The 18,747-nt window shown below is 36.7% G+C and overlaps 1 protein-coding gene across 1 annotated transcript in view; it reads right to left on the reverse strand.

Annotated features, from left to right (window-relative positions):
* Nucleotides 1-252: 252 nt before the first annotated feature.
* The window catches only part of LOC134349273 (polypeptide N-acetylgalactosaminyltransferase 10-like), an 82,442-nt gene continuing 63,947 nt past the window's right edge, over nucleotides 253-18,747 (reverse strand). The window contains exons 8-12 of the mRNA XM_063053332.1: nucleotides 15,874-15,981; nucleotides 12,438-12,659; nucleotides 11,059-11,175; nucleotides 9,665-9,814; nucleotides 253-3,490 (exon numbers count right to left, since the gene is read on the reverse strand). Coding sequence (XP_062909402.1) covers nucleotides 3,326-3,490; nucleotides 9,665-9,814; nucleotides 11,059-11,175; nucleotides 12,438-12,659; nucleotides 15,874-15,981 — 762 coding nt within the window. The 3' untranslated portion in view covers nucleotides 253-3,325. The remainder of the gene's footprint in view (nucleotides 3,491-9,664; nucleotides 9,815-11,058; nucleotides 11,176-12,437; nucleotides 12,660-15,873; nucleotides 15,982-18,747) is intronic.

Below are 18,747 nucleotides of genomic sequence, written 5' to 3' on the forward strand. Positions count from 1 at the left end.
AATCTCCAATATTATTTAGGGACTAAGGCGATATCAGTGTTGTAAGGTTAATGGAAAAGACAGAAAAAAAAAGATTGCAAAACAGAGCTTAATTTCCATAAATTGAGATTATTCTAAATTATAATAACTGAATCAATTTGAACTATGATGATGGAAATACTTTGAACAGATTGTTTCAGAAGGAAAATAAAATTTAAATATGAAAAATTTTCTTTCTTTCAGTTCTGTGGAATATGGAGATTGCTGCCTTTCCTTGTGTGTGTCGTTCATGTATTTTGTGAGGTGATGAGCCATCTTTATGAACTTTGCAGTGATAAAGGACGCCCACACTGCTTTAGGTAATATATTTCCAATGATAATAGGGTATGTACAGTATCATCATATAGTTAAAAAATAAGCACTGGAGCTGATGGAAATGTACATTTAAGTTTGTGAACAAGTTCACAGTCAAGATCACAGCATCCGTATCCAGTAAGATTTCAAGATCAACACAAAGCACCAGCCTTTCTGTCAACTACAGTATGTACCTAGAAATAAATTTAAACCAAATTTTTTTCAGTAATCATCTAACAATTCATTTTTATAATGGGGTATTTCATTTTTAATATAGAATGTTTTTAAAAACTAAAATAAAGAAATGGTCCAACAGTCTTGCTTCACACTTCATCCCAAGCTAATCAAATTATCACAGGTCAGCCAGAGTGTAAACCAGTATAAATTCTACTTTATTTTTAATAACTGCCAAATTATTTTATTGCTGTACATCGATATGATTTTCATTGCTTTCTCTACCATATTCAGGTGAATTTCTTCCAAGCACATGACCCAAACTATTTACTTGCAACTGATTAGTTGTATAAATAATCACATTATTTCTAAAGTAGACATGTGTAAAAGTCACTTGAGTAACCAAATTTTAGGATGGGATTTTACCAACATTCTTTGTCATCATTATAGCTATAACAGGATGTCCAGCCTTTAGAGCTTGAAGTGCAAAAGCCATTTGTTCAATGAGGACATTGTCCTGAATGTGAAATGTCTTCTCAAAGGAGTAGAAGTGGTTTCTGAACAAGACGCAGCATAGAAGAGGTGATGTATTTCCAGGATACAGAAGGATGTGCAGGTGTCACCCTGGGCTGAAAATGGTCAAGTCACATACTTTTCAACCTTTTGCAATACAATGTATTATAAGTGCCCTTATAAACAGAATATATCAAATATACATTTTCCATATTTACATATTCTCTCAATAGCTGTACAGGATAGTTGGTCTTGATACGTACAAAACAGGAATTTTACATATGTCAGTGGTACATAAAATGACTGATTTCCCAGAAAAGCATTCCACCCAACAATGTACTAAAAGCTTATTCACATGCTGCTTACAAAAAATGATCTTTATGAGCAATATACAAATCAAAAATATTTATACAAGCCAAGATTAAAACACAATTGCTTACCATTTAACTTTTAGGATACCATTATGCCAGATTCAGCTGTTGCAAAAAGCAGATTCTGCTGGTAAGGAGCTCCGAAAACAAGTGCCATATAAAAAAATAGTTTACAAGAGCAAATAGAATTTAAGAGTCAAAAATCCTTAACTAACTGTAATGTAGGAAAAGCTTCACAAAATACTGTGACAATTAATGGTTGTGGTTCATCCCCTTCTCAATTGCTTTGGGGGGCAAATAATAAATGCAAGCCTTGACAATAAAAGCAACAGCCATTACATAAACCATAAAAAATACCTACAGTGTATCAGGGGTAGGAAAACATTGCAACATTTCTGACTACAAATGTGTGGGATAATGAACTAGACCATATTGTTAGGACAATGAGAAGTATGATAGGAGGTGGTTCATCCGTTCAAGTATGAGTATAAATAATGAGTTTAAATTATCTTTTACCACCTGATGTTTACCCTTTTCATTTGAGAAAACATTATACAAGTAACATAAAATGCTGGATTTACTCAGCAGGTCAGGTTACAACTGTTGGAAGAAAAAGTTTCAGATTAGAGACTCTGTGTCACAACTTTTATCAGTTCTAACAAAGGGTCTCTGGCCTGAAATGCCAACGCTGTTTCTCTTCCTGCAGATGAACCCTGATCTGCTGAGTATTTCCAGTCTTTTCCATTTTTGTTTTAGGTTTCCAGCTTCTACAGTATTTTTTCTTTGTTTTTTGCTTACTTATGAAAAAAGTACTTCTTCCTTGGAGAAAAACAAAAAAATTGTATAGGAAGTTCTGAATTCAATAATTTAATTCATTAATTATGCTCTCAATGGGAATATTATTCTTAAAATTATTAATAGAAAATATACATAATCCTATCGATAATAGTTAACCCTAATTCATTGACTATGTTATTCCAATGGCACTTCCCCTGACATTCTGCAATATGCTTGAAAGGTTCTACATTATTGAACGGTATCATCTTGAACGGAATGCAAAATTATGCTTAACCATTAAAGGCTAAAATAAATCATCTATGTAATATCTCTCTGGGATTAATGAAATTTTGTTACTGGCATTTAAAATAGATTTTTACACACTCTAATTATTGTCATTTCTACCATCAAGGTTGGTAACATTAAAAAAATTGCTAAAGTGCAAAGTAAAAAGAATTAATTAAGATTTAAATTCTGATATTATATAATTACATGTAGATATCAATATTGTGAATTTGATTTGAATGTCCTCTCCCAGAATATATACAAGTAGGCACCATAAAACATTTAATATCATTTCAATAGTGTTCTTTCAAAAGTATCAAGGAATTAGGGTAAATAAATTAAATTGTGGATAAACTATTATGGTATATTATCAAATGACTTTTGAAATCACAGCATACCACATTGTATTGATAAAATTAAATAGCCTTTTTATCTAATTAGAAAACATTTGCAATCAAGTTTAGTTTTCACCCCATAGTTTGCTTTTAAATAATATGTCAATTAATCTATGTAACTACTTGCATGAATTTACAAAATAACTTGTTTTACTCAATTAAGAAATTAAATCATTAAATAATGAGAAAGCTAATTACCAGAATATGATCTGAACCACTGTCAAATTCACAGGCTCTGCTTTTCACTTGCAAGGCACTAGAAATTGGCTCAAGTTTTAATATTTCAGCATTCAAGCACTGGTTCACAGCAGGTGTGTATGTGATATCACCATTAATACCTACTTGTACCAGTTCTTTCCTGAGATTAAACCTTCCAAAAAGCCATTATTATAAAAAAAACCTTGATTTCACTATAAAACTCTTAGAAACATCCGTAATAAAAATGAATAATTTATATATAGAGTATTTTTCTATTCACTACAAATCTTTGATGTTCACTTTTTCCAAGACTGTTGCATTTATATTTTCAAATAGCCATTGTTGTGTGGGAGACAAAGGATTACAGATGTTCATAAAAATAATTTTGTCTTTTGCACTGCAGTCCATACAGCTATTACTGACTGGATGGTACAAAATCTTGCCCTAGGAAACAGATGAAAAAACAAAAGATAAGGATAAATTATTTTTGTACCAGTAACATTAAAGCAATTACACACCTATAAGATTTGTTCTTGCTGAACTGCTTTACCCTTTTTTTCTTAAATTAACTTCTCTGAGCTATGGAAAAATAAAATCCAGAGCCTCGTGCTCAAGATCATGGGTAAGACGTACAAAAAATTTACTAAGGCAGCAAGAAGTACAGCCAGACCCAACAGAGGGGCAGGTAATACCTATGATGTACTTAGCTGCATCCACAACTTAATAAAACTAGTTTCTCAATAATATGGTTGAGCACAAATCTGTCTTAACAGTTAAACAATCTACTAAACTGTTGTCTGGGGGAGATTGTGGTGGTATGGCAGAAAGAGATATATATGTAAAGTCAGATATATACTGAAAAACCAAAGAGTTTTTGCTTTGGGTGAAACAGCCGCTCCATATTTGTTTTGAAAAGTATTTCCCTAAATTTTCTGTTCACTCCTTTGCCTGTCACAGAATACAAAAGGTCTGGTTTTTGCTGTTTCCTTTCTGCCTAATCAGAATTTCAGTCAAATGTTGTTAAAATGGGTGTCTGAAACATACTGGCAGAACTAGAAGTTTGAATATCAAATCTCTCCATTGCTTGACTCTGTAAGAAGACCTGGAGCACAATTCCATTTTACAGAGATTCCCCAGTAGTTACACTGGGTTGAGAAATCCCTTTGAATCTTCTCAGTTAGAGTTGGTGAGAGATTCTAGTCATTGATCTTCAGAAAGCAAAGGAGTTACTAAATTTCAAAATAAATTGGTTTAAGCTATTTTTAAGTACTCTACTTAAAAATCACTGAAAACATACAAAAAGCACCTAGTTAAATTTGAGGATAATGATCAATTTCATAGTAACTTCCTTTTAATTCAGAAGTATTTCGCAAGATTTCCCAAGAAAACTGTTAGAAAATAGCAGGAAAATGGATGCCCTACTGCTAAACTGACATTTTAGGGAATTTTGCAGGAAGCCTAGAATATCTACATTTGAGAATGGTTGCCTTGGAATACCAGAGTTCCTGAAAGATAAGTATGCCTACCAAAGTTTCTCAAGAAAACCTAGACCACTAAAACTAGAGGGAGAAAAGGGCAAACAGAAATGCAATTTTTAAGTCAAAGAGTGACTGTAGTTGTAACTTCACATATCTTCCAAGGTTAACATTGCTGTTATAAGCTATCTCTGTATATTTATTAATTTTTTTTTAAACTTGTGGTGTGTGAACTGAATTTTGTTTTGGAAAATTGGCTTGCATTAAGGGGCCTGCTATTTCTCTCGACATTTTGTAATCTAAACCTTATTCTAAATATTAACAGAAAATAATCTAAACTTTCTCTCTGTGGTAAATTATAGTGTGTGGGAAAATTTCAACTGTCTTAATCAAGCAGAATTCATTTGAAAAAGAATCATGTGTCTCTGATGAAGTACAAGATAGCAGGGAAGTTTTCTTTTCCCTGAAAACAGAAGTTCAGTCATATTACAAGTTGAAATATGAAAGACTTATTAAGAGTCAGCTATCCAATTCATTTTAACAAAGGTATTAACGAATAAGCAAGTTCAGATATAGTGGCTACCACAGACAAAATTGTAACATCAGCAAATTGCACCACTTAGTGTTAAATTGTGGACTTGCAAGCAAGTATCTTCCTATTATGGATTCTTAGTATCTGGATTATGAAACAGCATAGGGTGAAAAGTGAAATCACTGAGCAGTTTTCTAAAGCTGAAGGAATGTGCCTTAATTCTGTAAAATACAAAGCTACACATACAGGCTATGTGGTGCTGCACATTAGCACTATGATATTATTTCCTGATTAACTTGAAATTAACATGCATAAACAAAAAAAAACTTTGCTAAACGTAGATACCCAGCGACTAGCCACAGGTATCCACATTAGATATCTGAGAACCTACAAAACCATGCTGGAAGTAAGTCACTTTGATGCAGAGGATCTGCCTAAAAAGAATCAAGTTTGATGATACAAAGCTGTATTGAAAAGTAAGCTGTGAAGAGGATGGAATGAGGCTGCAAGGGAATCAAGACTTTTAAGTGATTTTGGTAATGTATTACAAAATAAGGAATATGAAATCATTTGTTGTGGTAAGATAATGAAGAAAAAAACAATATTTTCCAAAATTGAAATTCCTGTGACTATATATGGTATTTGCTACTCTTTAAATACTCATCACAAAAAAATTAATATGTGTACAGCAAGTAATTAAGGATCCAAATGAGCCTTAATTGCAAAAGGGTTGGAATAAAATGGTAAGGAGGCCATAATGCAGTTATACAGTATTCTAAAGAGACTGTACTAGGGTATTCTGCTGATTTTCAACCTGATTTGCCAAGGAAGCACATTCTTGCTTTGGGAAGAATGTAACTTAGCTTCAGGAGACTCATTGCTGAAATGAGTGGACTGCCCTATGAGGAGAAATTGAAATAAATTAGCCTTTATTTTCCAGTTTGGAGGGTTGAGAGGCAATCTTACTGTTTAAAATCCTTCTGAGGATTTGGCGACTGTAAAACTAAGGGGCACAGTCTCGGGACCGGTCAATTAGGACAGATTAGAAATTTCATTCCGTGTACAAACTTTTGGGATTTTCTACTCCTAAGTACTCTGAATGCTTGGTTAATCAGTCTATTTAGACCGTAAGACCATTAGATATAGGAGCAGAATTAGTCCATTCGCCCATTGAGTCTGCTCCAGCATTTCATCGTGGCTGATCCGATTTTGCTCTCAGCCCCAATCTCCTGCTTCTTCCTGTATCCCTTCATACCCTGACCAATCAAGAATCTATCAACCTCTGTCTTTAATATACAGAAATACTTGGCCTCCACAGCTGCCAGAGGTAAAGAATTCCAGAGACTCACCACTCTACCCCGTTTAAGATAGTATCATGGGATAGAGAAACTACAGCTGAAGTTCTTCAGCCAAGATCTTACTAAATGTTGGAACATGCTCAATGCATGAGCACTGGCTCTTATATCTGAAGTTCTGAATGTCCTTAAAACTTAACATTGCAATTTTCCAATAAGCAAAACATGAAAAAGGCCTTAATGAAATCCCTTAAACTACTGTTTGATACAGGATTTGTCTATGTTAACAAATTAGCTATTTGATGAGACATTCTCCACTCCTCCTCCCTCCCCACCGATGTTCTTGGAACTTTCTTCAAAGGGTATATCTACCTCTCACTTAAATGTTTTTAAGTGAGAGGTAGATATAAACATTATAAATAAGGGAAGAACATTCCCGTGGATAAAGTGGAATGTGGAATTAAGGTTACAGTCAGGGTCAGATATAAGCTATCAAGTGATGGACTGTGCTCAAGGGAAAAGGGGCTTGATTTTGCTCCTGATTTTAATGCTGGTATAATTTATTTATAAATAAAACAATTCTTAAAGCCAACTTTGCCATTCCTGTTTGGTTAAACCTTAGAGTTCCATCTATGAAATTACTTATTACTTATTAAAAATGTGAAGTCTTTGCAACAGTTCATAGCAGAATGTCTGCCTTACTGAAGTCTCACAACTGAGAATGGAAGTGGACCACCAAGGGTCAGCTGGAGATAAAATTAATACTCAGCTATTCAACATTGTGCAGAAAGTCCTTTAAACCAGTTTTTGGCATAACAACAGTTTTAGGTGACTCAATGGAACTCAAATAATGGAAGACTGAAGGAGAAAGGCTTTGATTTTTCTGTGAAAGTCTTGCACTTAAAGACCATTTCTCATTTCCATTCTAATACTCCCCATGGAATCCAACACAGAGCACCATGTTGCTAAAATTCCCTGGCATTTCAAATGGTGAAATTGTTTTTAGATTAACAGACAAAATGCTGGAGGAACTTAGCAGGCCAGGCCGCATCTATGGAAAGGAATAAACAGTTCAATGTTTTGGACCAAGACCCTTCATCAGGAAAGAAAGGGGGAAGAAGCCAGATTGTGTTAAGATCCTGTGTAATATCGCAATTGTGCGAATGGGAAGAATGACAGTGGGCAAGGGTAGCTACATTGCTGTTTTTAAGCATTTGCATTTTAAAAATTTACAAACTTAGCAAGTGTTAAATAAGAAGCAATGCTGTGGGAATAGTTTGCTGGCTGACAAAGAATTTTACACATTAAGCAATTTTGGGGGGTGGGGTTGAGCTTGTAGCAGTTCATTCAGATCATTCTATGAAGATACTAAAAGCTATACTGTTGTTCAGGGCTTTGCTGAGTTACAAGAAACCTGGGCTAGCAAGACTGGCTTCCCAGATTCTGAAAAAAAAATGCATTAGTGTAATCCTGACCACTATTTACATGGAATTGAATTTTAGAAGTATTTCTTACCAATTATTTTTCTTTAAATCAACCACAATTATACATTTTCCTACCTAATAGATTGTTGCAAGCAAGACTGAAAAGTCATATAGATCCAATATTTCAGATTACAACAGAGGTCACTACTGACAAGGACTGTGGATGGGTAGTTTATAAGCTGGATGTTCCTTCTACTATCTGTTCAGGGTCTCTCTATATTCCTGTTACATGTCCTTGTCCTTGAGGTTCTCAGTTCCATCCTGAATGCTTCTCCGCTGTGTGCAATTATGAAGACACAACTTCCACTTCATAATATAATGCTTGAGACATAAAATATTAAGACCCATAATGATAATTCCAAACTTAGTTACTTTAATGGTACCCAAATTTAAGTTACTGGATCAGTTTGTACGCAGCTGAGAGCCAAGTACTGATCCTGGCGGCAATCTATTTATTACACCCTGTAATCCAAAGTCCTGTAAGCTTTCCTATAGTGTAACAAATTTTCAAATGTCATATCAAATAACATATACATATTCTACAGTCTTGCCTCAAATATATTACACATTTTCTGGAGTGAGCTGCTGTCTTTTAAAATAATTTTTGAGTTAATCAGGCACAGATCCCTTTAGTAAATTAATAAAACATTTTATTATTTCATATGTACGAAGGGACAGTGAAAAAACTTTGTACTGTATACCACCCATACAGATATTTCAATACAACTGTGCATCGAGGTAGCACAGGAAAAGTGCAGTTCAGGTAGATCAAAAGGTGCAAGGCCATAACAAGGTAATTCCAAAGTCAAGAGTCTATCTCATTGTACTAGGGGAAAGTTCAATAGTCACCGTCCTGAGCCTGGTGATGTGTTTTCAAGCTTTTGTATCTGTAGGGGTAAGGGAGAAGAAAGAATATCGAGTATGGGTGGAGTCTCTGATTATGTTGCTTCCTCTACTGAGGCAGCAAGAAGTGTAGAAAGAGTCCACGGAGGGAAGGCTGATTTCCATGCTCGCTGAGCTGTGTCAACAACTCTCTTCAGTTTCTTGCAGTTTTGGTCAGAGTAGCTGCCATTCTGAGCTGTGATGCATCCAGATAGGATGCTTTCTATGGTGCATCAATTTTAAAAAAATGGGGGAGGATCAAAGGAGATGTGCCAAATTTCTTATGTCTCCGAAGAAGCACTATTGTGTTTTCTTGGCTATGCTAGCTACGTGGTTGGACTACAATAGACGATTGGAAATCTTCAGTCCTTAGAACTTGAAACTTTCAACCATCTCAGTCTCAGCATAAAACATGATTCCTGAAGTCAATGATTGGGTCTTTTGTTTGTTTTTTTTTGCTGACATTGACAGCATGCCCCAATCCCCTCTATCTCTTCCTTTATTCCAACTAATCTTGCTTGAGATTTGGCCACTATGGTGGTATCATCTGTAAACTTGTAAATGGAGTTACAGCTAAACCTGGCCATGCAGTCAAGAGTGTACAGGGAGTTAAGAGTAGGGAGCCGTGGACGCAACCTTATGGGGCATCAATGCTGAGGATAATCATGGCAGAGGCATTGCTGCCTCTCCCTACTGACTGTAGTCTGTTGGTGTTAAGTCCCAGATCTAAGAGTTTGGAGTTGAGTTTGCTTGGAAGAATAGTACAGTAATGAATTATAGCACTGAATTTAGGTTTGATGAATATACTATTTGCTAGAGATAACCACCTGAAATTCTTCAACTATATTTTTGATTTTCAGCTGCTTTTATTTACATTAAACTTAATTATTTTTAACATAATAGAAAAGAATTATAAACTGTAACTATTACTATTAAATTGTCTCTCTCACCTTTTTATACTTCCACAATTGGTTTCCTTTCATTCCATGACAGTCAAAGAGTGTTACTTGGCTGTTATGTGAAATGGCATCAAAACAATATTTTCTAGTGTGCAAGGTATCTCCAGGACGAATATCTTCTCGCCAACCCAATGTGAATATCTGATACAGTATTCAGAAATAGTTACAAAATTAGTTCAAGTTTTATTGACATTCAACCATACACATGTATACAGCTAAACAAAACAGCATTCCTCTGAGGCCAAGGTACAAAACACAGTACATACAGTCACAACACAACACCATGATGGCACATAGAGTCACAAGGTAATTCTATAATATTAGCAAAAGTCCCTGAGTGGTATGGCCCAAAAAGAGATGGTGCATAGTAACTTGGACACCCAAAAATGACAGATTATTTCTGATGTGAATACAAAGCTTACACTTACATTCCCTGTGAAAGTGAATGAGTAATGGGAAGGGACCACGTGAAAATGGCAGGCCACAAGTAATCGGAAGTAGAAAAGAGGCAGAGGCATATTTTCCATTAAAATGTCATTTAGTCATAGTCATACTTTATTGATCCCGGGGGAAATTGGTTTTCGTTACAGTTGCACCATAAATAATAAATAGTAATAGAACCATAAATAGTTAAATAGTAATATGTAAATTATGCCAGTAAATTGTGAAATAAGTCCAGGACCAGCCTATCGACACAGGGTGTCTGACCCTCCAAGGGAGGAGTTGTAAAGTTTGATGGCCACAGGCAGGAATGACTTCCTATGATGCTTTGTGCTGCATCTTGGAGGAATGAGTCTCTGGCTGAATGTACTCCTGTGCCCACCCAGTACATTATGTAGTGGATGGGAGACATTGACCAAGATGGCATGCAACTTAGACAACATCCTCTTTTCAGACACCACCGTGAGAGAGTCCAGTTCCATCCCCACAACATCACTGGCCTTACGAATGAGTTTGTTGATTCTGTTGGTGTCTGCTATCCTCAGCCTGCTGCCCCAGCACACAACAGCAAACATGATAGCACTGGCCACCACAGACTCGTAGAACATCCTCAGCATCGTCCGGCAGATGTTGAAGGACCTCGGTCTCCTCAGGAACTAGAGATGGCTCTGACCCTTCTTGTAGACAGCTTCAGTGTCCTTTGACACAGTGTTCTTTAAAAATGCAGCCTGCAAATCTTAGTGGCTCCTATTATACTCAATGTCAACCTGCAGTTCAATCCCATCTACAGAATGACAGTGAAGCTTCAGTGGAAAGACAGATTACAAGAAACAAAAGAATAGAAGGTTTACCAGGCAGAAGCAAAGGGAAGTGGAAACTAAGAAATAGAATTATAAACAGCATTATTATTTCTACCTGGTCTTTTATGTAGTTGAAATACTCGCCTGTTCATGAAACCATGGTCCATCTTCACCATCTTTGATACATACATCTAGTTTCAGCTGTGTGCCAGATGACCCATGTTTACTATCCACACACAGTCCAGTGCCAACATTGCGAATCTGATGAAAAATGTGTCATGTAAATTACAAAATTTACCTTTGTAATGATTTCAAAACAGGATGTCATTTTCAGCAGAAATTGTGTTAAAATTGTATTTTGTATTTTTTTTCTGGCGTCTGAGCTTTTCACAAGACTGGGGTTGTCATATGCTGGCATAGGTATCTGTGACTTAGTGGAACCTACGTCCTTTCAATTGTTGCTTACTACTTTTACTTTGCCTCTTTAAATTGTTGAAATTTATTTTTAACAATTTTCAATTCTTAATAGCTTTAACTCCTTCCATGCTGCCAGCTAGTTGAACCACCAGAAAAATCACCCTTGCCTAATTTTTAAAATATATCTTTATCTTTATTTTTCTCACTTTAGCTCCATTCTCATCTGTTGATGAAACAATTTCATGTGACAAGTTCATGGCCTTCCCTTTTTAACTCAACAACCTTACTTTAAGTATCCCTTACCCTAGGAAAACCAAAAAAAAATTCTCTTAACATCGATTTCTCAAACTTCCAGTAATGCCCCCATCTTCAACATTCCCCATCCCCTTTTCCCTCTCTCACCCTATCTCCTTGCCTGCCCATCGCCTCCCTCTGGTGCTCCTCCTCCCTCTTCTTTCTTCCATGGCCTTCTCTTCTGTCCTATCAGACTCCCCCTTCTCCTACCCTGTATCTCTTTCACTGATCAACTTCCCAGTCACCTATCACCTTGTGTTTCTCTCTTCCCTCCCCCACCTTTTAAATCTACTCCTCATCTGTTTTTCCTCCAGTCCTGCCGAAGGGTCGCAGACCGAAATATCGACTGTTACTTTTTTCCGTAGGCGCTGCCTGCCTGCTGAGCTCCTCCAACATTTTGTGTGTGTTGTTTGGATGTTGTTTGGAAAACCAGCATCTGCAGATTTTCTCTTTGGTCTATTACCATTTGCTGCCTAATAGACTTCACTGTCAACGGCATGATGATTCAGTCTTATGGTGGCTTTCCTTGCCAAGGTTTGAATTCCCTTCAGCTGTACATGTTCAGTTCACTACAACTGCTCTTTTATCAGTATGCCATACTGATGTGTTGCTGCTGACGTTATCATCTGTTCAGGTTAAAAGTTTCCACGATAGAACTGCAAGCTGAAGTCATAGTTGTCAAGTTTTCATTTACTGGAATACTAGGTACCAATGAAGTGGCAATGTGGAATTTCAAATACTTCAACTACTTGCCAACACTCTCAGGTAAATGTAGATATATCTTTGTTATATACAAATTTCAGCCAACTCACCTCACCCCATGCTCCAGCTGGGGGTTCCACGGGTGGGTAGTGCTTTGGCAAATCCCATGCCACTTCAGTCATGAACCACTTAAAGCTTCTGCAATTCAGGGAATTCCGCAGTTCTTTCTGCTGATTCACATCACCAGCAGGGATATGTCTGAATTCTGGTCTTCGCTGATAGAGGTGCTCAGCATATTCATCCATCCAAACTTCAGCAACCCTTTTCAAATTCTGTAATCCAAACACAGCTTCTGAAATATTTGCATGTTTAACGAAAAGTCTATTTGCAAAAAAATGTTTGTGTAGCTTCTGAAACAACATAGAGAAAGCTGGAAACATTCAGCAGATCAGGCAGCATCTGTAAAGAAAGACACAGTTAATGTTTCATGTCTGAGGCTTTCATCAGTTTCTCTCTTCAGAGATACTGTCTGACCTGCTGGTCATTTTCTTTCTTACTTTAGGATTTCAAGCACCTTTTTCAGTTCCAGAATTTTTATTGCTTTGAATTGGCAAATGTTTGGAGTTCAAGGACTATTGTTTCTAAACATTACAGATTTATCACAAAAACCTTCAAATTTTCCTTATTTTATGGGCAGCTTAGAAAATCCAAGGAACATTTGAATCAGGAGTAGGCCATTTGACTCACGATAGTTTTAAAATTAATCAACAAATTTGGCTTTAGTACCAAATTTTTAAGTTATATCAATGCTTCCAAAATGTATCACTTCACATTTATCAAGGCAAAACATTTGTTATTCCACCAACTCAATGATGACATCCTGTACTCTAAGACTACCCTCCCCACTGGCAACAAATCCACCAATATTTATATCACCTGCAAGCTTACTGATCATGTCTTTGGACATCCACATCCAAATCATTTGTTACAAAATATTACAAACCAGCTCTAGCTCCCAGCACCAAAGTGAACAACACTAGTCACAGACATCCAATTGCCCTCTTTTTCTTACTGGGTCCATTTTACACAATTATACTGGATAACACTCGATACCGTAAATGCCTTGGAGAAAGATTTGTACAAGGTCAAATTCATTGCTTAATTCTCTCAACTACACAGCATGTACTCAATACTTCACATACCTCACAATTTTCACAGGATCTATAATTCTAGTGGCATGATAAGGGAAATTGGATTTTGCAGTTCCCATCAAGAACACAACTTCATATTTAATTCATTCACATCATGTCAATATTACTGAAAAGCTCAGCAATTTCTGTCCTTTACAAACTGTTCCTTTAAAATAAATGGATTATTGGACCCTTTCAATCAGAAATCACACATGAGCCATATCAGGTAACAATGGAAATCTCAGTTCTACAATGCCTACACCACCCATTCAACCCTATTTCCACTGTACTCCATACTTATACAAGTGGACTATTCCAGTAATCCAGGGAGCAGGAAGCGCAGAATCAAATATTGCGATGATGATTGTACGTTTTAGTATCAATTGTTTGGTGACAATAAAGTATAAAGTATTTATTTGTTTATTTTTTGAGATACAGTGCAGAGTAGGCCTTTCAAGCTATGCTGCGCAGAAATCCCCCAATTTTATCCTAGTCTAATCATGGGACAATTTACAATGACCAATTATCCTACCAACTGGTACACTTTTGGACTGTGAAAGGAAGCCAGAAACCCACACAGTTATGGAGAGAACACACAAAACCTCTTACAGGCAGCAGCAAGAATTGAACCCTGGTCACCTGAACTGTGAAGCGCTGTGCTAACCACTATGCTACCGTGAAGACTTATGTGTGACTTGCTGGGGATAAGTCAATGGCTTTTCATGGCTTATTCACACCTCCTTTATGCAATGCAGTGATATACAGTGTAAGACCAAAAGATTCTGATGCCAAGTAGGACACTTCCTTCTGACTCAGTGTGATCTTACTGAACTGGATGACAATAAGATAAACAAAAAACATTTATAGTTGCTATTTTTTTTATGTACAGGCAAAAAGTAGAAACAATCTGTTGTTAATAGTTTGCTTTCAGGACAAATAGTAGGAGGCTGCAATTTATGCCCATCTTTTGTTCCAATAGCCAAAGAAAGTGCATTTTACTGTTTTAATAATATGTTCCAACCTGTAAATTCATTGCAAATTATAAGATAAAGTAATGAAGCTAGGCGAGGGAATGAAACCGATAGTGAAATGTGTAACATCAACAATAAATGTTTTTGATGCGAGTAAAACCAACGGGCACATCAACAGTTTTTCTTTTCTCAAATCCGATTTTCCCCACTTTCCTTCCTGGTGTGATACACTCACATTACGGGATCATTGTGTTTCAGCACTGAAGTGGAGATGAGGTCCATTAAATTTTCCTCTCAACTCAACAAGTTGATTTCACTCTCCTATTTAAATTTCATAAACATTTTCATAAACAGTTAAAAATTTTCAAGGTTGTATAGTCAACTCTAAGATTCAAATTTGGCTAACAGAGGAATGAGGCAGGAAATTAGATACCAGATCAGTCAAAGCAAAATAGACTCAAGGGCTGTGAATCAATTCCTGGTGTATTTCCTATGTCATAATCTCATGCAAGGACCTATGTATTATTTAACAAAAAACAGATTCTGCTATTGTTTATGGAAAAAAGTCCACATTCATACCACCTTTTGCATAACAATTTGTTATCTTAAGAGTAACACACACAAAATGCTGGAGGAACTCAGTCAGTCAGGCAACATCTATGGAGAGGATTAAACAGTCCGCTGACTGAATCCTTCAACAGAGTGAGTTCTGATGAAGGGTCTCAGCCCAAAATGTTGATGGTTTATTCCTCCCCTACCTTACCTGCTAGATTTTTCCAGATTGCTAGATTGTGTGTGTTACTCTGGATTTCCAGCAGCTGCAGAATCTCTTGTGTTTATGTTCTTTTAAGAACTTTTGCTAAGTTTTCTCTTAAACCCCTGCTTTTCAAATTTTGTTAATGAAGCCACACATTTCAAATTTAAAATTCCCTTGCTAACATCACTAACTTTACCTACCTTTCATCCCATTCTGTCTACAGATATACACTCTTCCCTATGCTAGATCTAGTTATTCTTCATGCCGATATTCAACAATACTGGACTGAAAATAAAAGATAGCTTGGAAGAATTTTAGCAGGTCAGGCAGCAACAGTGGAAGGAAATACAGTAGTTGCCATTTCAGGTTGAGACATTTCAACCTGATAAAAGATACTTTAATTATTTTAATTATCTTTAATTATTTGAACCTTCTGACACTGGGAGATTACCTTTTATTTTGCACTGAATTTCTATCTTCTTCCAAAATATTAAGCAAGCTTACCAATATATTTAATCAATTGATAATTGAAATATCAATTTGGCGTTAAACCATCATATACATGGGCTTTCTTTAGGAAAGAATGTTAAAAATCAAAAATAATGTAATGTAAAGAGAAATCACTTACTCGAGGCAAGCCACCTCCACCTGGAAAGGTGTAGGGAACGTACTTTCTGTAGATGTGCCCTACTCTGGAGCAAGGAATGTCCTCCATCAGTCCACCACACATCCACACCTAAAACCCCATTCACATTAAAATGTGTAAATCAGACATTAGCCAAGATGAAACCATATGCATAATGCAGACCTTCAGCACTTCAATTATAATCTCATTGATGAATTCTACTTCAAGAATTAAAGCTATTTTAATTTTTTTCCCCATCATCCAGGACCATTTATAAAGTGGATTAGTGCAAAATATGGTCTTTAGAAGATGATGATGTACTGAGGGTTAATGGCATTTGGGACCTACAGAATTAACAAAATTCCTATAAGTTATATATTCTGACATTATTTTAGCAATTGATTATTAAAAAGATGAGTAGAGGAAGTAGAGAAGAATTCATAAAGTATGTGTGAGATGATGTAAAGCATCGGGAAAATTAGAAGGGAACACATGATTAAAATTTGAAAATGTGCATTGAATGGACTTGGCACTGCCAGAAAAAAGTCGAAAGGCAATAGGTCAGGGAACATGCTGATTGAGGAAGGGAAAAGAGTCGAAAGACCGAGGACGATTAGTCACAATGCTACTGGAGGATGGTATTGTGGTTCAGCGTTTATGGATTGGACTACTGCATTTATAGACAGTGGACTTTTTTCAGACTTACGGTTTTTATGTTCAGTGCTTTTTTTTTTAAATCGCCAGTTCCTTTTCCATTTTGTTGTGCAAGGGAGGGTGTTTGGGAATTGATGTTCTGTTAGTGTTCTGTTAGACTTTTGGAGGAAGGATTGTTTTTTTTTTAAGGGGTCGATGTTCCTGTTCCGTTTTGTGTGGGGGTTTGGGCATTGATGATTGGGATGTCATTCTTTTTTGTACGGGGTGGTGGAGGAGGAGGTTGATGTTTTTCTCTGAATGACTTTCATGTTCTTTCTTTGTTTCATGGCTATCTGGAGAAGACAAATTTCAGAGTCGTATAGGGATACATGCTTTGATAATAAATGAACCTTTGAACCTTTAACATTGGTAAATTTCTTGTTACACTTAAGTCAGTAGTTTGAAAGCCTTGAAGATTACAGAAGCAGTTGTTGCATATGTTCAGAACCCAATGGAAAGACTACCATGGAGCGTATGAAATGTGATAACTGAAACTGTTGTGCCTCTAAGGTTGCCCTTGATTCACCCCAGTCAATGAGTTCCGTGCAACTGTAATGAATGACACACCTTTTGGCATATACATTATACAGCTTCATCACTTGGCTCACCTATTAACTCACAGAGAAAACATTTGTAAAAGGAACACCAGGAAATAAAAGTCAGCAGTGTAACTAATGCACTGCCATGTCTATTACAGAGGCAGAGTAACACAGTATAGAAATGGATCTTCTGCCCCACCATATCAATACTGACCAGGGTATTTACCTACACTATTCCCATTTGCCTGCATTGAGCCTGTAGCCTTATATGCCTTTGCCTCCGGCAGCATGTTCTAGATATCAACCACTCTGTGTAAACAAAAACTTCTCCCACTGATCCCTTCTAAACCTCCTACTCTTCTCAAGCTTATACCCTCTTGTTTTGGACACACCCCACAATAGTTCTTGCAATCTATCGTATCTACATATGTCATGCCTTTTTCTCATTATTGGGAATCAGTAGCAAAAGAGCTAAACTACTGGCTTTGAATCTAGAGATGTTGAGAGTTAATTAAAAATGCAGCAAAACATTAGAGGTGGAAAAAAAAAAGCAGGAAACAGATTAATTCACAAGTTCATGAACAGCGAGTCAGTGAGAACTGGTTCATAATAATCATAAATAAAGAAAGAGCAGAAATGGCTGGCTACCACGGAAAGACTGATGCATTTGATTGCGCAAAATATAACTGGAATATGTATACAGAGCAAATTGAGCAATATTTTTAAGCAAAAAAAAAATTGCCAATGAGAAGTGAGTGCCAACTCTGCTGAATGCATTGCATTTAAAGGCACACAGTTTGTTTAGAGGTTTGGCTGTGCCAACCAAACTAGCTAAAACGAGTTCTGCTGATATTGTGAAAGCAATGCAGGAACATTTAGAACTGTTGATTGCACTTCTATGATTCTGTATTGCTGATTGCAGAATGCTTTAGGTTTCATAAGCAGAATCAAAAGGAAGGGGAGTCCTTACCCTGTGCTGCAAGGCTGCCGAGGCATGCAGTGTTACCTGGATATCATTGTTACCGGTAAGGATAACAAGGAACATCCCCAAAATCTCAAAACAGTGTTAAAAAGATTCGAATATTAGGAGCTCAGAGCACAACGCAACAAATGTGAACTCTTTGAACCAAGCACCACTTACTGTGGTCACACATTGAGAAACAAAGATTACACAAGTGTGCTGAGAAAATTCAAGCAGCAGTGGATGCCCCAAGGCCAAAGGACATGTCATAGTTGTGGAGCTTTGAGAATTTGTCAGTTACTCTAACAGGTTCCTGCTGAACCTGGCTACGGTGCTCGTCCCCTTGGACTCATCTCTACAGATTGGGCAGAAATGGTAATGGACAAAGCAGTGTGAGGTGGCTGTCCAAAAGATAAAGGAAATGGTGACGTCAAACACTCTATTCCACATCGTCCAGCGAAGCTTGTCTTGCAATGTTTAGGATGCCAACACATCCAGAAGATTAACTCCAGAACTGTCAGAATCACTTCCCGCAGTTCCAGAGACATTTCCTGCAAACTCCACAGAGGAGGCCTCAGAACCTGAGATTATTTCACAGCCACAAGTCTCACCAGCCGAGCAGAGTGAACCTCCTTGTCAGGAAAGATAGCTAAGCAGCAAGGAGTGTTGTGTATTTAGTATTTC

The sequence above is a fragment of the Mobula hypostoma genome, chromosome 7, assembly GCF_963921235.1.
Source record: "Mobula hypostoma chromosome 7, sMobHyp1.1, whole genome shotgun sequence".
NCBI lineage: Eukaryota > Metazoa > Chordata > Chondrichthyes > Myliobatiformes > Myliobatidae > Mobula > Mobula hypostoma.